The 24,864-nt window shown below is 33.1% G+C and overlaps 3 protein-coding genes across 7 annotated transcripts; 2 read left to right on the top strand and 1 right to left on the bottom strand.

Annotated features, from left to right (window-relative positions):
* Nucleotides 1-5,815: 5,815 nt before the first annotated feature.
* On the top strand, nucleotides 5,816-5,965 carry Bm9782 (Uncharacterized protein; the record flags this gene model as incomplete). Its single annotated transcript, XM_001897523.1, has 1 exon — nucleotides 5,816-5,965. One exon carries the CDS (start codon nucleotides 5,816-5,818, stop codon nucleotides 5,963-5,965), a length of 150 nt encoding a protein of 49 aa, XP_001897558.1.
* Nucleotides 5,966-6,922: 957 nt separating this feature from the next.
* Nucleotides 6,923-18,074, bottom strand: Bma-gcn-2 (Uncharacterized protein; the record flags this gene model as incomplete). Of its 5 annotated transcripts, none has more annotated exons than XM_043074663.1 (26): nucleotides 6,923-7,228; nucleotides 7,450-7,746; nucleotides 8,075-8,229; nucleotides 8,552-8,680; nucleotides 8,773-8,910; nucleotides 9,161-9,391; nucleotides 9,712-9,972; nucleotides 10,471-10,573; nucleotides 10,790-10,990; nucleotides 11,347-11,469; nucleotides 11,622-11,753; nucleotides 11,826-11,952; nucleotides 12,287-12,501; nucleotides 12,933-13,223; nucleotides 13,503-13,702; nucleotides 14,033-14,271; nucleotides 14,552-14,684; nucleotides 14,772-15,028; nucleotides 15,184-15,326; nucleotides 15,570-15,645; nucleotides 15,860-16,068; nucleotides 16,467-16,715; nucleotides 16,847-16,969; nucleotides 17,077-17,179; nucleotides 17,361-17,485; nucleotides 17,922-18,074. In XM_043074663.1, 26 exons carry the CDS (start codon nucleotides 18,072-18,074, stop codon nucleotides 6,923-6,925), a joined length of 4,719 nt encoding a protein of 1,572 aa, XP_042930597.1. The 5 variants fall into 5 exon arrangements, with proteins under 5 accessions (XP_042930597.1, XP_042930598.1, XP_042930600.1 ...); XM_043074664.1 differs by having other exon boundaries at nucleotides 9,299-9,391; XM_043074666.1 differs by lacking the exons at nucleotides 17,361-17,485; nucleotides 17,922-18,074 and having other exon boundaries at nucleotides 17,077-17,112.
* A 1,078-nt stretch (nucleotides 18,075-19,152) lies between these two features.
* Nucleotides 19,153-21,659, top strand: Bm9783 (Uncharacterized protein; the record flags this gene model as incomplete). The annotated part of the gene is made up of 6 exons (XM_001897526.1): nucleotides 19,153-19,233; nucleotides 19,537-19,657; nucleotides 20,212-20,334; nucleotides 20,559-20,716; nucleotides 21,082-21,225; nucleotides 21,561-21,659. 6 exons carry the CDS (start codon nucleotides 19,153-19,155, stop codon nucleotides 21,657-21,659), a joined length of 726 nt encoding a protein of 241 aa, XP_001897561.1.
* Nucleotides 21,660-24,864: the final 3,205 nt, after the last annotated feature.

The following is a 24,864-nucleotide window of genomic DNA, read 5'->3' as shown; positions in this document are numbered from 1 at the left end:
AGTTTGGCAATAATAATCAGAATTAAATTTACAGTGTTTACAAAGGTTATTTCATGGCTGCAAATGATAGCAGAATATCAGAATCCAATTTGAAATGACTTTTTCAATAAGAGATAGGTCTAAAAAGAACTGCTTTTGTTTCAGATTTGAAGAAAACCTGAAATTCGAACTTTTCTAATCATTCCATAGGAGATACTTTTGTAGTTTATATAACCTTTTCTATTTATCTAAGCTCAGTAATGGCAACAACAACAAAATTATTGATGATAGCAATTAAGAATTATAAAAGACAATTAAGGAAATTTCATGGTGAAAGAAGAAATTTAACTATTAGATAGTAACCGATATAATAATGTATTGATCGAAATGTCGAGAAGAATTAATAAATTCAGAAATAAACTCATTATTTTGTTAATTTTAGGACTAATTGTGGAGTGTAAGCTTTGGCCAAGAAATATTTCCATGGATTAACATTTGTTTTAAATAATTTCGCTGCTCCTTTTCTCTCCTATGCGTCCTCTTCTCTCCTCCGTTTCATTTAAAAATACCTCACATTCTCCAAGCAAGAATTCGAGCTTCTAATTCTAGTAACAGTAGCAAATGATATGTCTAAGATCACTTTAATGACACAACATCAATTGCACTATCACTTATAACTTCTTAGCCATACAAAGATAATAACTTTCTTTGAATGGAGCATGCTAATTAGAGGCGCCAAGTGCAGTACTTTTATAGGTAAGGGAACAAAACAAAATCCAGTAATCCTTATTTATAATACATTTTCAACGAATCACTGACACTCTAAATGAATAAAATTTTGAAGAGATTAATGAATTAGAAAGCAATCAACATTGAGTTCTTCTTTTGTCATTTCAAATGCGCTTCAATATTTCAACTTGAATTTCACTTAAATCATTGCTATCAACAATTCTTCCTCGAGTTTCCGTCTAACAAAGAGAACGAAACCATTTCTGATATGAGAAAAATAATTTTCATTTTAAGCAAAAAGAACAAATCGACTGTGACAAAAGAACTACTATTACTAAATTTGTCAAATAACCAATATTTCCGGTAGCTTTTTTTGTTTCAGAAAAAAAAAATTGATCCGAATCAACATGTCAGCTGTCGATTCGATTTTCTATGAAATTCAAGAAATAAAATTAAATTCACGGTTCCAGAACTCTTTAGTCTAGAAATTGAAAATGAAACTTTCACAGGCCTCTCGGTCTTCCTAAATGAATAAAAATTTAAACAAGAATGTAAAAAATATAACTCCATTCTGAATTTAACTATTGAATTTGGCATACATTCCAAAAAGAAACTTTAAAAAAGGTAATTGAATTATCAAACAAATTTCAAACATTTCTCATAATTATTCCGAACGATTGAAAATGAATGATTTTTAGGATTTGCCCGTCCCTGGATAACTTGGCCTCCCTGGATACCTCGCTGTACAGATGTTTCCCTATAGTTATGTGCTGAATAATACTGAGAAATCTTCCGAAAATATTGCTACATTTTTTGTAACACTTTAAACAATTAACTAACTAATCATTGTTTATTCAGGGAAGTTGAAAACTGGAATTAGAATCCTGAAGACAAGAATTAGGACATGTTAATCGCGACCCACATCTCCTTTAGTGTGAAATTCTGCAGCCTGATTTCCTCACAAAGATTGTCACAGTGCTGGTCATCCATCCTAATTAAAGAGGAAATCATGAAGGAGGAGACTTGAGACTTATCAAACATACTGTACTGGTAAACACAGAAGAGGAATTAGTTGTTAAAAAAAAGAATGGAAAAAGTTACCCTACGAATAATTTGAGGAAATTCAAAAATTAGGGAATGAAACAAATAGGTAAAATTATAGAAGACTGAAAGTGAAAATTTTCACTAAACTTGCAATAATCCTTAATAAAAAGATGAAAAATTACGACTCCTAATTTTTTTTTTCTTTCGTTTCAGCCATAATTTAAGCTATTTGCAGTTTCTCGATAATTGAAGTAGAAATCTACAAATTCTCTCCTCAAATGACCTTTGTGTTAACATAATGCATCTTCCAGAGATAATCTTATTCTTTATCCATAATTCCTAAAAGAGAGAGGAGGAGGGGGAGGGTAGGGGGAGGGAGAGGGAGAGGAAGGATGAGAGAGAGAGATAAAGGTACTTTTGTTTCACTTTGTCGATTTAACAACGTTCATTCTATAGTACGCAACAATTAAGCAATTTAATAACTATTAATGGAATTTTCTTGATGCTTAGAGAACTGATAGAGATCATATCAATTAGAGATAATGAGAAATAATAATAGTTAGCTGAAGAAGTTTGATAAATATGGTTGACTTCATCATTCCTCAATCTAGCTTCTAAAATATTAGACAAATAAGTCCGAAAATAATAGATTTATAATTGATGCAAATGATTTACATTGCTAGTGTTAAGATTAAAAGCTCGATAAAAATGTATGAAATTTTGAATCAACTTACATACTTGGTGAAGAAATTATTTAAATGAATGAAATTAACTGACAAAGAAGAAATGAGAGACTTCATTTCATCCACCCATCAAACAATTTTTAAAAGAATGAATCCTTCAATATATCAAATGTATATAGCGATATGAACACATCATCATGATAGGGATCATTTCAGAGGAAAAGATATATGCGTAGCAATTATGTAAACAGTGTGAAATTTTGAGTAATCTGCTAGCATACCTAAAGAGAATTTGGCTGTTCCTTTATCAGCCATAGTCCTCCTTGATAGACAATTTACTATTATCAGCACTAGTCATTACAACACTTCTATGTTCTGATGACATGAAAAGCAGCTGTTGTAAATGTTTCGGTTTTGTCAAAGATGAACAAACTGATTTAATGAGGAATTTTACGAATTGTGCGCTAATCGTTTCATTTTCATTCATCTCTTACATGTCTGGTAATGGCATTTTTAAAATAATTACGAATAGCATTTTAAACAAATGAACAAAAGGAAAATTTCACTTCCACGCACACATATACATAATGCTAGCTTGGCTGTAACATACCAAACAACTGTCTTCCAGAGTGTCACATATGCGCATGTGCATATATTGGAATGTCGCGATCTTCGATCACTACCAAAAGTTAAGTAAATATTGCAATATCCACAGTAAAAGAAAAGAAGAAAGGAAAAGGTAAAGAAATAAAAGCATAAAGTAGATGATGAAACGTAAACAAATTACTGGATAAGTGGATGAACCTGAATGCACATTTTGATACCTGTTCATCCCAATATCTTATTACCTTCATCTCACTGATGATGAAAATTCTTGAGATAAAAGAGAAATATAAATAAAATAACAAAGGATATGAAAAAATATGCAAATTGAATGCAACTAAGCAATTCCTGAATAAACCATCTCACTCAGTGAAACACACAGGACAAAGGATGAAGTATCTCTCATGTCTTTCAACCTAAATTTTACATTGATGAAATTATATGATATTAGTATTATAGAAAGGTGAATGAATGATAAAAAGTGTTGTCGATGGTTAAGCAAATAATAAAAGCTTATCATTTCCGACAAACAAATTTTGGACATTTACGAGAAATAAAGAATTGATTCTGGAAAGGTATGTTTGAAGAGGTAACACTGTCGATCAGTTTCTGTCGCCGCCCATAGGCGCACATGACAAAAGAGAAAAAACCTGAATTCAAATTGACTCGAACATATCAAATTGTGATAACAGTGTTTCGAGGTACATTTCTTGCTCAGCTCAGCAATACTTCACTTTATCATCAAGAATGATGCCTACTAATCATCAGCAATATTACCTGACTTAAAGTCACAGCTACTTTATGACATTAATCTCGTCTATATCCATCCACATGTTTTCTAAGGAATATCAGGAAGTGTGCATTCCCATCTTCAGAAATAACCATAATCTTAATATTATCAAACCCTTAACCAAACAATTCAAAACTGATATCTTTCCTGGTTATCAGAGATTCTGAATGCCATAAAAATGAAATGAAAAATTAATATATCACTGTTGGAAGGAATGGTAAGAAAGAAGGATGAAACATATGAACGTTGAATCTTGGAAGAAATTTCCAGAAATGAAGAAAATGATTGCTTGACATAAGAGACTTATAAATTGTTCGTCAGTTTTTCAGTGAAGAAAAAAGATATGCATGTGAGAAATGGAATATTATCATTAAATTACCTTTTCCAGTTATGCAAATTTCAGAAATCATTAAAGTCAACTAAATTTCGTTCTTCATCGAAATCTCACCGAAATATTTATGAATAAACCAAACTGACCAGTCCCAGTGTCAATCTACAATATCACCTCACCTCATCTAGATACTATTGACAAATTGGAATCAATGTGTGATAGAGCTAAACTGAATGTGTCTGTCTGTGTCTGTATGTATGTGTACGTGTGCGTGTGCATGTGTGTACAGAATGGACAGATTGAAAGGGAATGGGAAGGGAAATAAGGACGAATCACTCACCATCGTTGATCAAATCCAATACGAAGAAGGTAAAAATGGTTAATGCACGCTGCACACACACAGACACGCACGCACGGACACACATACGAACACAGACACACATTCATCACCAGTCAGTCTATTTCGAACACTTACTGCTGTCAGTGTGTCCCTTCTCTGTTCACTATCTCCTTTTCTTGCTGAGGTGTATTTAAAGAGCCACTGACTGACTGTAATATGCACTGTTTTTCCCTTATTTCTTTTCATGCTAAACCGGAAAAATGAGAAGGATGACTAGGTGAGGAAGAATCCTTCCGGATGAGTCATCCGGAAGGAGAATTGAAGATGAGATGAATTCATCTTCTCTTCATTTCTGTTAAAACTATATCTCCAGATGTATTACTTCTATTGATCAGTAAGTAATTCTCACCCATCTCTACCATTCTCACTTGACATCCCAGCATTGCTTCAAATTTTTAAACCCTTCACCAAAAAGAAGTGTAATCCTCACTGTATTCATAGCTCTATCCGATTACAATAGTTGGCAGTGATATACACCTTTTATTCGTTTCGATTATCCCCAAAATCGGAAGAATTAAATCTAATGTATTCTGATTTAAGTTTTTCGTGACAGCATAGCTTATAGGGACCAACTTCTGTTAAATCAGAAGATGTTTACTTCTCTAAACACCAAATAATATAGTATGATTTGACAAAGGAGCTTATACCTGTTGTTAATCTCACTTCCAATTTCCCAGATACTCATAGAAGAGAAAACTACGAATTACTATGGATGCTTCCTGAAAATAATTTTCAACCAACCTGTTACGGTTTATTCTGCTTCCAAAAAGAAAATACAGTAATTGAGATGGAGATTTGTTGTAATGAAAAACGAACTTCAATCAATTTTGATTTGTACATAGATGTAAAGCTAATGACCATATGACTGTCTATAAAACTATTATTTACGAAATGAAGAAAATCATGTTTTGTGAAACAAATATTCTGAATGGAAAAAAGGAGGAACAAAACAAAAATTTGAAGGAAAAAAGAGAGAGGGACGTAAAACAGTGACAATCGTTTGGGATTAAAGTAACTTTTATCAGTCAGTAGGCATCACCTCTTATTTCATCAAAGTAAAATTTTTTCAATGTTTTTTTTTTTTTTTTTTTTTGGAATTTCGGACAGAGTAGCATATATATGTGTAAGAAATGGCTTAATTAAAATTTTAAATCCATTCACCGAATTTCTGGCTTAAAAATACTAGCTGACAAAGGTCATCGTCTCATTGTTTGAGCCTACAGCGATATTTTAGAAAGAGCATTTGCAGATTCAAAATGCCGGATGTGTCGGGAACGTTAACGAAGTGGAAAGGACGACAGCTTGAGTCAACTCCAATCACACCATATGAAAATACGGCAAACCTGTTCGGTGTGACTGCTATAATCCCCTTTTACTCAGTTTTACCATTGGCCAGAAATGATTGAGTGGATTTAACCGATATATTGAGTGAAATAAAATGTTTGAATAACTTGACTCTGGTTTGAAACTTGATAATCAATGGGAAAAATAAAAGTACGCATTTCATGCAAAACATGCAGTACAAATTTCCCAACCGGATAAGCTTTTCTTACATTCTTCCCCTCAATTTATTTCCGTTAGCATCATTATATATTTTACATAATTAATAAAAATTCTAATGTAACCAAACTGTTCATTCAGTGAATACTGATGAATCCAAGTTAGATAAGTTTGTTGAGAAATCTAATATGCTTCTATAAAAGATGGATAAGAAAAGATACGTGAAATCCTTAGAACTAAAAGTAGTAATTCTTTATTGAATTTTGATTTATTATCCGAACTAGTCTTATGCAGCTTCTCAAAAAGAAATTCAAATCATTCCCCTTCAAGTAATAGGAATCGTATCTTGAATATATTGCAACAAAAAATGTTTTGTATTTTTAGTACAAAATCGGGAACTGTAACAGAATTTGGCTCAAAGTAGATCCATGTCTAGCACATTAATTCATTTGCAGTGGTAGTAGACACAAGTTGTACGTATCAGTAGCAATCAATACGATTTAGAATTTTTTCAGGGATATTCGAGAACAATTCCATGCAAATATTGAATGAAAACAAACAAAACTGAATCACTGAGAGAAAAGTTAGTAACAAATTACAAACGAAAATAACAATTTCGTACAAAAAAGGGAAATAAAAATGGAAGATTGGAATTGTTCGTAATTAATTTTTCACAGAAAGAGAAGAGAATTCAGCCATGTCGCAAGCCCAACAATTGAGAAATGAAAAATATTTATGTTGATTGGTAATTTAAAAAAATGATATGTAACTAAAACTGCAATAAACTACAAGCTAGGATCACAAATATTCATTCCAATATCTAAAATGAAATCAATCATTTCGATGACATAAATAAAATCCTTTTAAAGTATTAATTTGTAATAACCATTACAATCTTGTTTTGAATACAGTACAATAGGTGAGGTATTCTTGAGTTGAAAGAATGGTTCAATCACTTCCTCTATCCGCTTGAATTCCCGTTTGAATTTGCTTAGTTGCTTTGCAGCAGCCGTGAAAGCACTCAAAAGTTCGTCCACTGTGAAATTACGATCAATAAGTGTTGCAAGCAGACGAATTGCATCCACTGAGATTTCCGTGACGACTACTTCAACCACTGTTTGAGGCGCCAAAGCAATAACCACTTTTTGCAGACAAGCACGAATTTGAGTCTAAAAAACTTGATCGTTAGTTCCAACTGAATTCAGAACTAACGTAGCACAAAATTTCAAAAGACAAAAGAGTGATTGACACCTTTTTTCTGTTTATTATTCCAAACAATAGCTATTTGCTAGAAATGTGCAAATAAAATAAACGATCATTATTCATTTTAACTTCATTTTAGGTAATATGAAATTAACATCATTTATTCATAAATATATAGAGAACCTACCTCATTCCTTTTTCGGATATGAGCTGCCGGTTTCTCGGTTAAAGCATATCTCACGTTCAGGCTAGCAGGAGTGGCAGCTACTGGTAGTGTGTTTAGCGAGTGCCTTACAGGCGAAGTGATATTAGATAAATGTGGAAATGCTTCCACAAAGGAAACATCATTCTGGTAAACCTCAAATTTACTCAACATTTCATCGAACGTAAGCTTGCCCAAGTCAACACCACCGATACGAGTTAATACTTCATTTTCTCCATACACCACTAACAGCATTTCGATATGTGTTTCGTTACAATGCTCCTGTGAAGAATCAGATTAGATGTTGACGCATCATCACTTTTATCAGCATAACTCAGACTGATTGAGCAGTCGTTTTCCCAACACAAACTGAACGACCAAAAATGGAAAACACAGGTAATGAAAGGGAGAAATCACTTCATAATTCCAGCCTTAAATTTAATGAATCCTATTAACTTTTAAACTTCACTATTTTTACCCGTAGTTTCCATTATCAAAAACAATATTTCACAAATTTCCACGTTTTTTCTTCCCCTCCATTTAAAAAAAAAAAAACAGGAAAAAGCTACTTGAATAAAGTGTGCATGACAAGAATTTGAATAAATGTTACAATAAGTTCCGTTATTTGCATCGGAGCGACTGGGTCATGTAAAACATCTGTCTGGATTCCGCATGACCACATCTGTTTCACCAAATTTGCAGTTGTTTTTAGGAACTGATCAGAGACTGAACAAACTAATGCTTGACCGCAAACCGATCCAAAGTCTAACATTTAGATTAGAATTAATTTTTCAATTTCCATTAGAGGAAGAAAATGACTGGAAAATTGATTTTTTTTTATTTTTTATATAAAAATTACATGGCCTACATTAGTGACAACATTGTTCCACTAATAGAATACATAGGACGGTTTCAAAGTTTGTACACTAATCCGTACTCATTTTCATTCCCGGTTCTATTGCGAAATAATCGATACCTTCATTACTTCCTTCGTTGAGGTAATTCAGATCTTACGTTATATGTAACACATTTGCAGCTGACCTATATGCTATAACATGGCCTAATCGATAACTTTCGATAAAATTACCCGGTTTATTTGTGCAACAAAAGTGAGCAAGAATATCGAGTGATAGACTGCATCCAACCGCGCATAGTGGAGTGGGAGGAATTAGATCTTGCGCATGACGCTCGTCATCTAGCAAGGTATCATATCGACCTGTGAATGGAAAAATGTTACTTCTTACATTTCTTCTTGCTGGATTACACTACCATTTAGCTTTTCAACTAAATGATAAGAAATCAACTTACCTCCAGCACCAATAATGACAGGCCGTATTGTTTGTTTATGCAGGACGAGTACTCGTAACTGAAACATGAGGCCACTGCAGTATGTATGTGGTCGATAACAAAGAGTGCCGTCGAACAAGATGTGCTCAGTCATATCATCTGAAAATAAATATATGAACACATGATAGATCACATCATATAAAATGGAAAAGTCCGTGTCATAGAATATTATCATCCATTAACAACAAATGAAGTGATTTGTTGTACTATTTCTGCCTTTTATACAACCAATGTCAGAATGTATTTCGTAAAAACAACAAATGAAGAACCCGAATTTGAACCATAAAATAATGGCGTTTCTAAGAAGATTCCATGGAAAAACTCGAAGAATTTGAATTAAAACATTTACCGATGAAACATTTCAACAATATGGCTAAATTTGTGAGGTCACTCAATGCCTTCTTAGAATGCTTCTGAACACGATCATCACGACAGTTTACCAGACATTCCGTCCTTGCTACCAACGCTTCTAATGTGCAATCATCACCTTCCAGAACATTAAGCAGTGAATTTGCTTGACTGAATGACATTTCCGTACCGGCCCGAAGTCGTTCGATTTTTTGTTCACGATTAAGCATTTCTGAAAAAAAAAAAAAAAGCGTATAATATCCGAATATTCAGTGCTGGAAAGGTCTATCAGTGCAAGAATACATCGGATAATCGTCATTTTTTTTTTTGAGTTCTAAGTAGATACCTCCACTACTCTCTTTTCGTGCTTTTAATGTCTGGAATAACTCTAATTCACTGACATACATTGCAGTCATTTTGCTTCAATACATAATGAGTATATTTCTTCGTTTCCGGAGACTCAATATTGGCTGTAATGTTTGGTTTTGCGAATGCAAATCTAACTTTCAACAATGAACAACAACGATACTTCGGTCAAACTACAAAACTAACTGTTTGATGTTGCAATCGCGTACAGAATATTTAGTATTTTGTTCTGTGTGCTGAAATCACCGAAACCAAGATACAAAATGGCAGCAATAATTAAATCCCGATGTCCCATCCGGATTTCCCATTTATGCGACGATATACAATCAAGCTGATGGACTGTCTCGATAGTAATGCACAGTATATCGGCTGTAAGCATTTGCGATGAACTTATCGGACCAACAGCATCAATAGCGAATTCAATACGCTCAATGGGATGCATGCTGACTGCAAATATATTACATGTGAGAAGGCTACCAGATCATACATGCATTTAAAAAACTGGATGGATTTTACAAATGTATTAGAATCATCGCTCATGATAATCTATTACAATCAGCTGCTACATATAGAAAATTTATAAGATAATTATTGTACATGTACACGATGATGAATGATGAATAAGATATTCAGCACTGCATTAACAGTGAAAGCGAAATTTCCGAGATTTATAGTGTTGCAATATAAAGTTTTGTATCACAAATAACCTAAATAGCCAATTTATTCCATTACGAATGCAATAGCGTGCAAAAACTCTTCGTAAATAGCCGATCATACATGGTTTAAAAAAAAATATTTAAAAGTGTTTTGAAAGCTCAAAAGTGGTTGATATTTTGACCAAAGAGCGGTTGATGTTACCGATTGAAACATGATACATTTTAATCCCAGCAAAAATTTCTTCATAAACAGATGAGCACATTATGTTTAGAAAAATGGAAGTTTTACCAGCAGCATCGGGACGTCCAAACACTTTACCACAATCATATCTTTTCAGACGATTTACTCCATTACGAACGCAATAACGCGCAAAAGCTCGTCGTAAGTCATACTAAAAGCAACATTTCATTCGCACGATGGCTACTTTATTACAGTAGTGGCAGCTGGATACTAAACAAAGTCAATCTTATACGTGGTCTCACTAGACTTTGGTTCAACCATGTAACCACATGTATATACGGTTACCTGGATCTTCCCGCATGTGTAGCTCACTGTGTAGCTCACTATATTACATTATCAATTATTTCATGATTAACTAATTTCATACCGGTAACATTACTGAAATTCCATTTTCATCAACAAATCTACATGCGCGTGATTTCGAATTCGTCATTTCAGGTGCATTTTTGGCATTGAATGGTGTAATTGAATGCATATCAAATGGAATAAAAGCATGTGTTGAACAGATACGGCACAGTTTGTTACGTAGGGACTCGACAGCACGCAATCGTGGTAAACTCAGTCGGTCCTAAATAAACGAAAATTTAAGGCTAATGATCTGCACATTCAATGAGCGGTTTAAAAAAGAAATTTAAGTCTAGTGAAATTATTTATTTTCACATTTAACGAAACAACTAATCTGTTTCAAAAGAAACAGATGCAAATTTAATTTGATTCAAACAATCCATCTTCTCTCTTTTCACTGCCGACTTTTTTACCGCACTTTGCATTTATGTAAAGTCGGAAGACATCCTCACATGTATATAATATATCTAAAAGGGAACGGTAAATTTGACAGTGTATTTCCAACGACTAACAGACGAAACCGTTGAGTTATTCTCATTTGCTACATTCATGAAATAATGAACATGAACACTGCCTTACAGCAGAACAAATGCCTCGATCATAAAGATAATCTGCTGCTGGTAATACCGGATTAGCTATCAACGTATCAATTATCCAATGATGCAAACGTCCTCTGCTCCGAATAGCTTGACAAAACATTTTCTGTAAAAGCTTAGTAAGACAATGACTATAGTTGAATGAACAGATTAAATAAGTGGTAATTAAATCTTAACCAGTAGAAAAAATTCCTTTATGAAATTTTATGTGTTTGCTTTTGTTTTACGTGAAGCTTTAACTCATGTGATTTAGTTTACTTGGAAATCATTCTCTTCAATTTCTGCTACTGGAATACGATCGCTCTCTAGAAGAATCTGCACCGATGGCCGATCATCTGCTTGGATTTCCAACATCCATTTGATCAGTTTTTTGGCAGCTTTTTGGTGTATCTAAAAACTGTAAGTGAAGTATTTATTTGTATACGTGTTATATTGTGTCTATTAATAGAAACGACTTCATACCTCCAACATACCAGCCCCGAAATCAGAGGGAAAATGACCCGAACCACGCAGATTTTTTATTACTGCTATTCGTTCCATACCAGGCAGAAGAGGTCGATAGAACATTTCAAACAAGACTATGCCAAGACTGAAATGGAACAAATATCGATATATAGATTTAAGAAGTATAAAGATGAACGAGATATTAAATAAGATAACGTAACTGAATTTTTCATCTGAAGTGGAGTTTCAATCAGCGCCTTAACTTATGTTCTTCAGAACTTATCTTAATGTTAATTGGTAACTGAATTAGTGGACAAGTGGGTAAATTATGGAATTTTTACAAATGGACAAAGTATATAGTAATGAATTCAATAATCAGAACAACTATTTAAATAATAAACCAGTTTTAATATATAAAAAAAAAAAAAAGTTTTGAAGTTTGAACAGATAATATAATAAATTAAAAAGTGATCAACAACCTATAAACGTCGATTTTAGTTGTGTAATCGATGCTTTCACCAGCAGTTGACAATAATTCTGGTGCAATATAAAGAGCTGTGCCAATATCTTTGGTCATAGAAAAATTCATATCCGACTCATTTAAAGAAGATAGATTTTTCGACATAATATCGCGAGTTGCGAGACCAAAATCACCAATTTTTGCATGATCGCTACCATCTATCAGAACATTCATCTACAAATATTCAGTTAGAAAGGAAATGGAATTTCGCCGATTCTTCTGTTCCTTCCATAGCAAAATCAGATGTAACTACTAATAATGAGAAACTAAATGAACTTCAAGGAATAAAGTATATCAAGATTTCATTAAAGAAACGCTTAGGAAAGAGCAGAATGAACGAAATAATATTAAAATAACCAAGAGAAGTTTTACAATAACTGCATGGAATCCGTAATTTGAAAAAATAATTACATGTGAGACAAATGATTTCTTTTAGCAAGACAATTGAAAAACATCCTGTTGAGATAAGCTATAACAAAAGTTTGTTGTTACGGCTCTCTACGCTTTCATCACGAAAATCTCGAAATTACAGAAATGTAACCGAAATCTGAACATCTATAAAAAATCTAAAACCTTTATAAAGTTTAGAAACAAAAAAGCCTAACCGGCTTAATGTCACGATGAATCATGCCTTCTTGATGGATGTATTGCAACCCGAGCAATATTTCACGAAATAAACGCCATATTTGCCGTGGATTTTTCAGCAGTTTCGAACTGTCAATTAAATTACGCAAAGTAGACTTCTCACAATATTCCATTTGAATGAATAAAATTCTTAGAGAGAGCGTGGAAGAATTTCGTGCTGTCGTTCCAGATGGTAACGTCCGGTTTGATGGTGTATCGACATTTTCATCACTCGAATCCTCATTGTCGCCTTCATCTTCAAAAAGCACTTCCTATAAATTATGAAAACACAAAAATCAACCATTTTTTACTGAGAATTTGCTATTACCAAGCAAATAGAATGATAGAAAAGTACTGCTTTAGTAACTTTTACGTATCATTTTAGATCCAGTAAAAACCAATAAGTGCGTTCGCCAGAACGTATAAAAGTACACTGGAAAAGTATCCATTTTGTTAATTAAACAGCTTTGGATAGTTCTATAATAAATGGGATTAAAATAGGTGGTTTAATGATTTATACAACATAAAAGTTCTCTAGAGCTGGAACCCACAAAGTCCGAATTTTCAACGGTACTAAGACCAGTAGGCGAGAATAACGTTCGGACAGGCTCTTTGCATTGCTCTTCGGAAACAGAATCCAGTTCATACATAGAAGCCACTTGAAATGACGTTGACCACTCGGCTGTCGTATCTACAGCTAAACGTTTTGCCACTTTTTCGTTATTCTTTATTTGCATGGGCATCAAGGAATCTAAACATCATTTGCTAAAACATCATTTAATTCATTACAAATTCTTTAAGTTGATTTACTTTAAAAAAGTGAATTGAAATTTTTCATAATAAAAGTGATTTTCCAAAATACAGCCGGTGGTTAAATGGATTGGATTGAGTCTGACAAAAATTCAAGTCAATTCATTAAATTTCGATATAAAAGTAATGCTAATTTGATGTTAATTTTTGAATAATTTATAATAACGTTGAGCAATGATGCTTCGACTTTCGAAACTAGATCCCAAATTGAATAAATTTAACTCAGATCACAATGTCTAACTTATCATAAGAGTACATAATCAGTACATACCTTCGGTTCCCACTTCTTGACCACTATTAACATTTACTTCACTACTACTACTTTTCGGTCCAGCTTCTTTTGTAACAGTAGAAGCTTGCTCAATCCAAGCACTGTAGTAACGAACAACATTTGGATGATTTAATTTCGAAAACAGCTTCGCTTCGCGTGTAACTTTTCGACTGAATCGCTCATCCTTGGGATCTAAGGGTATCCGTTTGATCGCATAATCATTACCATCCAGTTTATTCCTATAAAAAGAGAAAGAAAGCTAAAGCAATCAACAAGAAAATAAGATCTAGCTCCTGAAATGAATGATATCTAAGCATATTATTTCAAATTTTATTATTGTTCGCCAAATGTTACCGACGATTCTTTCGTAATCATCCGAATTATTCATCACAGTGATTAGGCATTCAGTACAACCTTTCTTGAGCTGACAAGCACAATGGTAATCAAAACTTGATATCAAGAAAGGTTAGTAATCATGCAGCTAGTTTTAAAATCATTTAAAACTGTACTCAATCTTACTTTGCCAACATGACATCACCAAAACCGCCTTTCCCCAACATTTCGATAAAAATAAATTCGTTTCGAAGCCTACTATGCGCAATTTGCTGGAAGCCTTCTTTCTCAACGTCAATCAAAGACTGGAACAAATCATCTGAAAACAACTTCACTACCTCTTTTTCAGAGCAAATACCTGAAAATATAGATTTTTATATAGCTGGCTTATAATACTGGTAGAAACCTTGATGTAAAAAGGGATGTTCCATTAAGATTTTCAAGATTTTGGTGTTTCGACAAGCTTTCACGAAGCTTTCGAGATTTTTAGAAAAATCTGGATCGTTCGCAACCGCCGGAAGCCCCCTGAATTTGCTGAAAATGTTGCCCAATGAAGCCAAATCATTATGTGGCAATTTATCTATTGAAGAACCGGAGGCGATATTTTCACCGACCATTTCGACACATTCCTTGATAATCCTATATCGATTCAAAAGCAGTGACCTAAATTGTAAAAAATAAGTAAATATCTCAAAAAATTTACATAAAGTCTTCCAAATGACCTCAGATCTCATCAACTTATGACCTATTCAGCTTACTTCAAATTTTCTGAAACTTGTTCCATAACCATACTCAGCGCAAAATTAATCACAATATACCTCAGGAAATAATCAGATAAACGAAAGTTCCGTTTGCCAGTGATCCATATAGACATCAGGTCAAGATCAAAATGTCCCAAATTTCTTTCGTGAAGAAATCGCAAACCATCTAAAAGTTGGACAGCAAGGCGAACTAAAAGTGTCTGCAAATTAAAAAGACATAATAACTCTGACTGACAAAGAAATGAAAGGTTTGTTTTAATTTTTAAAACTAAATTCTAAGAAGATCAAAAATCATGAATAATCAAAATTTTCTAATTTAAAATGAAAGTTATAGCAAATTCAAACACGGATGTTTGTTCTAATGAGGAAACAAGTATAAAGTGAAGTTTATTTTATTGTGCTAAAGAAGGAAGTTTATTTTTCACAAGTCTCAGTACACTAACTTTATCGGTTTCGAAAATATCAATTTGAGATGATAAATTCCGGTCATTCCCATCGATATTTTGACCAATTATAACACTGCAATTAACTTGAAGTTTAAATGACACCTTCCTTAAAAACAAAAAAATTGACATTCTTGCTAAAACAAAGGTATACTGATTGGTCCTTGCTCTCCGCTCTCCCACTGCTCAATCGATCTGAGAGACAAACTACTGTGTTGATACATATCATTCGGTGCGATCCACAATAAATATTTCCAGAATCAGAAAAAGTAATATGAAGTAAAGCTTGCCAAACATTAATTTCCGAAACTGTCAATTTATTCTTCTGCACACAAAGCATTTCATAACTGCATAATGTTGGCTCAGTGACAGAAATTCTTGAAATTTGTTTTAATTTCTTTTCCAGCTGTTTAAAATGAGTAATAAAAGGTTTAAGCGATGATATGGGCGTCTTGGCTGTCGCCGCAAATGTCCATTCCGTAATAAAAAGTTCATGGCCCTAGAAGCAAAGAAATAATATCGAACATAACAACAAAATAACAACCACCACGAAGGAAGAACAAAAACATAAATAGCTAAACTAATAGTTGATTTCCGATGACATAACAATGTATTCGTGAAAATATATCCATATTATGTAGACATAACGCATGAATACTTAATAGCCAATGAGGATTTTTTCTTACAATAATACTGCTTTTATTTTTCAATTATAGCCTTTCAAGATTTTGATAATCCTCAGATTCAGATTAAATTGATTTGTACTCCGTTGGTTGATACACTCTACATTACAAACACTTTTTTGTTTTTCGTCAGCTTGTTTCTGTTTGATCACCATGAAACTGCTTCTTCCACCCTGCCTTTATTCCCTTTTATTAGAAATACTTCTTGAATTACCGTAGCACAATCCACAGCTGACCATTCCCGACAGAACGGACTAATATTCGGCCGCCTCCTAAAATCGTTCATTTTGGTCAACCGCCTTTGAACACCATCGATACAGGAAAATGTTTCGTATGAACTATCATCAACTGGTGTCGTGGGTTCACCTTCCTCAGCCTTCCGCCACATCAGTTTTTCTTCATGCATTTTTTGAAATGCTACAACATCCTCGCGATCACGCTGTTCCGATCTTACTCGTTGTCTCTGAGATATTAGTAAAAAAATTAAAGGATCTCAGAAAGTTCTTTCAAAACTTAACGAGGAAAAATTCTTAAATCATCCTAATATGATAACCCCAATAAAACTACTACAGACTACATAGGAAACGTCAGCACCCTCCGTTCATGTTCCACTGCTGCATGCTGCTGTAACATGCCATCGAAAAAAGATCCTTCTGGAGGTTTATTTCGTTCATATAGAAATTCTTGAACCATCTGGCACAGTTCTAGAACAATTTCCTGAAAATTGTTACTCATCAAAAATGTTCCAATCATTTACGTGAACTTATTTGTTTACTAAAAAAAGTAATGAATTAGATAAAACGAAGTCAATAATGATTACTCACGTTTCCTTTCAATGATGCTGCTTTACTATCTAGCATCTGTTTAAGTTTATCAATATCCCTCAGCGAAATACCTTGTATATTTTCTAGCGCAATCACTGGTGTCCTATAAATAACACCGGAAATTGGCGAAAAATTGTTAAAGGATAAATAATTGTCCTGATAAAATTTTTGAGGTTTTTAAGTGAACAACATAAAAACTGAAAAGACTGTTTTAAACATTTTAAATTATTATATTGGCTATTATCATACTGTGTAGCATAAAAAAAACAAAATGCTGCACATACCCATATAATGGATATGTTTTTGGACATTTTACATGAAGATCTAACGAGACGTAAATTTTGCCGCTGGTGGTGCTAACTGATCGAACAGGTTTTAAATGCAGGATGACGTCAAGTGGTTGCCATATCTGTAAAAAAATCGACTGATTTTTATAACAGACTCTTCAGAAAAAGTTAGAAAAAGTTTATATGTAAACAGCATGATGACTGTTACCTTGGTAAATCCAACTGCAGACATCTAATAACTGTTTTACCTAATGTTTATGAACAATTACTGAATCTTCTGATTGTTGAAATCATTGACTAGAGACACAACAACAAATAAAAAACATAAGTGAAGTTATCTATGATATTTACACAGTTATATTTCAAGCCAGATAATGCGAGTGAAAAAATGAAATCTGACAAACATCACCAGTTAGCATTTTAATCTAATAATGTGCTTCAACGAACCATTCATGGAAACAAGCAAATGAAGATAATGGAGATAATGAGAGAGACTTTCTACATCAATCGTATATAAAATGATTAATTAATCAAATCTAATCAGTCGATTCAACAAACCTTCCAAGCATTTTGGGCAGCATCGCGGAAGTCTTCACCATATACGGACTCCAACACTATCCGTTCATCTCCTTGTCGCCTTTTAGCGTCATCTAGTGTCCCGCCGATATCACCAACTGCAGCACTTCGTTGTTCATATTGCCGGTGCTCCATCGATTTCATAAGTTTAGTGATTCTGTCGAATGTTGTCTCCCATTAACTTGAAAAATACAATGACAACAATATGATAACACCAGCAATCGTGATGACCTATTCAGAATGGTGTATAAGGATACCGTCTCAATGAATCTTTAGGTTCTCTTTTGGTGTTATGACATACGCACTGAAACATTATACATGTATTCCAAAACACCAGGTTATTGCGTAAACGCATCTTATTACTCTAGCCATAGAAGAAATGTGAAACGATAAACTGCATCACCCTCAAAACATCTAATTTCGAGTTATATATAAATTTAAGTGAGTTCAAACTCAAGTTCAAAAATTATTACCTCCTTTTTTGCTCCATATCGATTTATCATTAGTTTCTGCTATTATGGCTATGAGCGACCATTTTTGTACTTCTCGACTCTGTACTGATTCAAACAAGGGAATCAAAACTATCATTAATATCTCCTGTTTTCACTCTTAACCTCTTCTTTAGACAGTATTCTTCTTTTCTACCGTACAGTTAAATTAAATTTCCACTTCAGCTAAAGAGCATTACTCTACTGAAGTTCTAGTATTCGCTTCAAACAAAAAGAGCAGAGTATGTGCGCTTCACTACTATCAAATACTTTTCCTAGTGTTTGCTGTGATCAACGTACTTATCATCAGATACTTCCAATTTCTGCTTCAGTTAGTCCCCTTCCACCCTTTGTCAATTATTTAGAGCATCGAGCTGTCAAAAACTACTCAGTTATATCTGACTTGAAGGCAAGTATACAGCACAGAGATTACAATTTACGTAATGTTCTCATATCTCGCTGTGCGATTCGTTATTTGGTTTGTTGTAATTAAGCTATGATTTCGCATGGGGTTTTTTTTTCTTTTGAAGTGGAAGTGGTTTGGGGGGTTTTTCTCCCAGTCTGAAAATAATGGAAGTCTTTCGTGAGTTATCCGCGCAATTCAGGGTTCCGAACTTAAAGAATTTCAGTTTTTTAAATTTTATTCAGAATGCTTGGTTCTTACTTATATTATTTCAGTCAATGATTAGACAATGCAGTGACAGAACGACTCGTATAATACTACTATGGGTATAACCACAACAGACAACGACGAACAAGCAGCAAGTGAGATGGCAGCTGCAAAACCAAAAGAACGGCAATTTCAGGTTATTCTCTCTCACTCAGTTTTTAGAAGGTAACAGTACTATGCAGCTTTTATCGAAGGGCATCATTTTTGTTATTCCGAAGAAATTAGTCGAATTAGCATACCAAATTAGTAGGTATAATGATTATAAATTTAATTTGCGAAGAAATGTCCTCCAAGTAATTCTAGAAGCTTATATCCCCTTCACTGTGATAGACAAATACTACATGGATATGCTTATATTGTTAAATCTGGTTTCAAGTGTTTGTTAAATCTGGTTTCTGTGCGGCGTGACATATTTATTGGAGTGTGTATTTGTTTGCAGGTTGTCCCTGTTCCAGGGACTTTTACTCGTGGCCGTTGGAAATGTTGGGATTATAAAGACAAGACATCGGAAACTGGTGCAATTATTGACTTTACGGACAAATCAGAAAAACATTCGTTACGTAAGTTATTGTGACATTTCATTTGTATTAGTTTCAGTCTTTTTTTTTTCCAGTTTATCATGATAAAATCATATTTCAGTGTTATAGAAGTTTGAAAAGGGGATTACAGGGACAGGATTTTTTGGAAAATTCAATTTTCATTTTTGTCTTTTGAAGGTTATTTTTGAGTGAATGTTCGAGAAATAAATATCTTGAAACTTTTGATGAAGCAAGGTTTTTCGGTTGTACCCATAATGAGAGGTATATTCAGTTTTACCTTTTTCCCGGTCATTTTTAGATGTACCCTTATCGTTCGCGATGAATACTTTCATTGATACCTATAGCACTGGGTAAACAATGCACTTACGAGTATAAATCGGAGTAATTTGATTTTAATTTTGATGCTTTCATTTCCACTGACAATCATTCAATTATTCTATTGTCTGCTGTAAAGAAAATGTGAATAGTTTCCGAACTGAACACATTTTATACGGTGTTGCAGTGGGCATTTGAAGCCTAATGCATCAGACTAGACTGCTTCTAGGACAATCTAACATGCTCAGCTATTTTTATAGCAGTCAATATTGTTGAAAATCTGGTCGGATGTCGGACTTTCATTTCCCATGGCCAAACAGATACAGTGAATAATACGGCAAATGAACCACACTTGATTTCAGGAACTGATACGAGTGGAACAGGTCCTGATTTTATTTTATTACTCAGATACAAATCCATTTGGTTTTCGATTGTTGAGTGTAGCTTTTTTACTTCCTAGTTAGAAACTGCAAAAGTGGAATTAGTTTTAAGTAAAGATCTTATTTTGAACGTATTGTGGACCGTGTTTGCAACAATTGATCTTACGGTTTTTTTTTTTTTTTTTGAAAAATTAGTCAACGATCAACATTTATACTGGTGTTTTTAGCAATATCACAAGCGATTGACGTATCAAATATAGGAAAAGAATCCAGTACAATCGTTGTTACATCCATTGATCCTCCATCTGCAACTCCAATACACGGTACTCCATCTTCAGCGAGTACTTCTCCTGTGATCAATAATGCAACTATTATTGAAACTAAGGTATTTATTATTTTTTACTTCTGGTCATGAATAAAGCCATCAGAATTGTCTAATCATTCAGTAAAGTGTCTCATTCATTGATGGCTTAATCGTGCTGGATACGATTACTTATGAGTTTTATAAGTATTTAACATGGACGGCTCTTTCAAATTGTTTGCATAATTAATCTTAGAAAGTTAGAGAACATAACAACTTTTTCTTCGATTTACTAGCAGCATTTGAAAATATGTTTTAGTGTGCATAACAGTTTAAACATGCAAGATTAGTGTATTTGATTTGCTTTCTGTGTATTGCTGTTATTGATTTTTGTATCTTTCAGTAATTAGTAGGTATAACTTTTCTTGTGCATACCCTTCTTTTTTCAGGGAAAAGTCTCAGATCACGAAAATTTATTGTCACTACAAACTGCAGCGTCGGCGCCCGTCCTTAATGCTGGAGTAGCACCTGCCCACACATCCCAGTTCTACCGAACGCCATCCGCTACAACTTCATATTTACAACCACTATCGGTTTCTATTATTTTAAATCTTTTCTTTCCTTCCGAAATTTATTAGTTTCCTAATTGAGTATACGACTGCTTGGTTCCATCACTTTGTTCTCAGTTCCTTTAAGATTTAAAGAAACGTGAGCCGTGACTATTCTAGATATTCATTCAGACAGATATCTTTGCTGAAATTCTGTCACTCTGTATATAGACGTACTATTTTTGGTTACGCATGTGATCATAATCATTCCCTATTTGTCAGAATGGGACATTCTTCTGTTATTTAGATTAAGCTGTGCTTCATTTTGTTTATTTTTACGTTTATTTATGAATTATGAAAACAGTTGATAGCGATTTCAGGAACATCCTGATTCGAATGTTATGGTCCAACCATCGTTTGCACCCGAACCGATTGCAACAAATGTACCGCTTACTGTAACTGAAGCGGACGATCCGTAAGTCTTCTCTTCTTATAAATTTTCAGCGCTTTGAATTTTGATAATTGTATCATATATTATATTATTTTTTTTTTTCGATTTTCAGTGAAACTTTATAGATTTGTTGGAAATATTGATTGACACTACGTTACTCGGTTCTCTTTAATAGTTTTCTGGTGTAATTTGGTTGTTTAATAACATCACAGTGCTTTCACGGCAGTATGAGTTATTAATTTTTATGGGTTATGAATTTTTTTTTAATAGTACGAATTTTGTCAATATTTGGGAGGTTTAAGTTAGTTTACTACTATTTTATTGCGTTTCCTGCAGATCATTGCGAAATATAATAGAGCATAAATAGTTTGCTGCTATTACTTTTATTGTTTCTATAGTATCAATCTTTTCAAACATTTCTTTACTGTAAGGATGGTTCTGCTGTAAATTACCTAATAATGCGAGAAAAAAATTTTTTTTTCTCTAGATAAAAATTATTAAACCGAATTGAAACAAATTCGGAAATGTTTGTTGTCCTTTTTGGATTTTTCTACGCCGTGGCCCTATAAAAGGAATTCATTTAGTATTTCTAATTTAAATTCGAATTAAAAGGTGGTGAATTTTGACTGGAGAGTTCAAAAATATTGAAATATTCAGTCGATTTAAAACGCTGTTACATTTTTAATTAAATCACCATATTATATATATAATGAACTGATAAAATGAGTATAAGGTACATCAAGTACCTTCAAGAATACTACGCTAGTTATATTAATTATGTTAGTTATACTAGTTATGTTAGTGTGTCAATTGTTACGTTAGTTGCTGATCGATATGATATTACATAAAAGTTCTTTTTGTTCCCTTCATCAATTGATATTTTTTTGATTAAGAATTATGTGGTTATGATACTGAGGATTAATTGAAATGGCTAGATTTTTTTTTAAGTGAAATAAGTCTTGCTTTTATTGAATTCATTAGCTGTTTGCATCAGTTTTTCTGCTCATTATTTTTGTTTAAGTCTTTTTTCATTGCTGTTGAAGCGACATGTTCTGGAGTTATTTCCATATATATGTGATGTTGATATATTTGAATGTTTGAAAGCAGCGTAAATTAGAATTGTGATAGATTTGGTAACTTCAGTTAGTAGAATCACTTTTCCTAATACGATGATAATTTTTATCTTTAATTTTTAGAGTGCTTTTTTTTTTTTTTCGGTGGTAACAGTAAGTAGGTGACTTAGTAATTCTGCATATACTTTATCTTCTTTATTAGAATATAGTAAAATTAATAATGATATATGCCAATATTTCTATTAAAACTTTTCGAAACTGTGGTTTAATCGAAGTAATGATAGTGAATAGGTATGGTTTGAATGAAATTATGGCTGTGATTGGTAACAATCGTTTGTATTGCGATTATCCTGATTGTAGTGATATAATGATTTCGGTGTGTGATAATATGATTTTCTCTTAATTCGAGAGAGTTGAGCACTGAAGTTATTAAATTCTTTATGTGAATGGTTCTATTCCAAAAGTCTTTTGAAATGGAAAAATGTTGCAAGTACGGGCTTTTTTTACCAAAGTCAAAGTCGAGACATTTTCTAAGGTCAAAACTTTGTCAGTCTTTGTTATTGGCTCTTTGGACTGCAATCAAACTGAAACCTTTAGGAGTAAAAAGTGGTCCCTTTCTTTCTGAATTTTTAATTGATATTTGAGATATCTTTAATTTACTTTCGTAATGGTCTTATAGATTTTTGCAATAATATTTACTACTCATAACTGTCAGCTATAATTGCTCGCCTTTTTACACTAAATCATTTGTTGATCCGTTACTTTCTGATCTATTTATGAAACCATTTCTTTTTCATTATTATAACTGATGTGTTGTTAATTTTTACAGTTTACATATTTTGCACTTAATAGGTAGCATTAAAAATGTGGTGCTGTAATAAAATTTGGTATAACAAATTGGACAGCATGACAATTCATCTGTTCATTAGAAAATTAGTCATGAAGGGTAGAAGGATTAGTACAAACTAGATATATACTATTGTTGTGTGCATCAATGTTTCAGTTTTGTTTGGGTTTTAGAGACAACGTGAACGTAATTTGTTTCAGTGAAATATTTTTATTGACTTAGAAATTAAATGCGAATACTCCAAAAGATTATCTTCTGCTTTGAACTTACATCTTTACCTTATTTTATTCCTTGGAGTTTATCATAAATATGTTGCGAGCATAGAAGCGGAAATTTGAGTGGAAAGATAGAAGACTGCTGATAACTCTTGAGAGTTGTAGGTTTTTAGATGGAAGAATTGGGAACTGGATACTGGGAATATAGATTTCTGTTTTCAAGTTTTTTATCAATTTTCAGGTCATAATTCTTTTTCAGATATTATTTAACAAGAAAAGTTAGTCATTGAAGCAGTGAATTATGGTAATTCTTCACCATTTGGTTTTTTTTTTTTTTTCTTTCAGTAATTTTTTAGAGTAGTTGTCAGTTAGTAACTTTTTATTAATAATGCTTTGGAACTATCCTCGTTTTCCTACTGAATATTTAGTAAATTGTTTTGCAGTTTAATTCGGCAGCCAAAAATGTACATGCTGGCATGTTTTAAAATTTCGAACCAATAAATGAATTGCTGTAATTTTAAGATGTGTTGTGGGCGATAGAAAGTTTGTTGTGATCTCCGATGTTTCGTGAAGTTTTTAGGGCGGAACTTTCTGCAATGCGGAAATTTAAATTTATTTTTATTTCATGAATGCAAATTGTTATTCATATTGGGGGTGCTAGGTTGAGTTTGTTTTTCGTGCTTTTCTAAAATGAAAAAATTTCCAAAGCATTTTGGGAAAATAATGTTTTCCTTTTGCTTGGTGAAGGAGAAAAAATCGTGAAAGTTTGTTGGAAGATGGATAGATTGTTACATTATTTTTTAGATTTCGAATGAAGATATTTTAGGTTCAATCAGCACCATATCAAAAGTTGAGTTGAAGATTTGATAGAAATGTTATTGAAATGGTTTAGTTAGAAGAACCGTTTTTGGCGTGGCGAAAGATGGATAAATAACCAATCTTTAAGCACTACCAGAAAGGTGTATAGTAACAGAAAAGCGTGTTATGGCGTATCCTTTTACATGGTATGAACGAGATGTTTTATTTTGATTTTTATCGTTTCAGCTGGTTTTTTAAAAATTGTTCGTAGAATTTGATATAAATACTGAAAATATTTCA

The sequence above is a fragment of the Brugia malayi genome, assembly GCF_000002995.4.
Source record: "Brugia malayi strain FR3 genome assembly, contig: Bm_v4_ChrX_scaffold_001, whole genome shotgun sequence".
Classification (NCBI taxonomy): Eukaryota; Metazoa; Nematoda; class Chromadorea; order Rhabditida; family Onchocercidae; genus Brugia; species Brugia malayi.
Note: the sequence above shows the minus strand (reverse complement) of the source record. Positions and strands in the feature narration are given on the sequence as shown.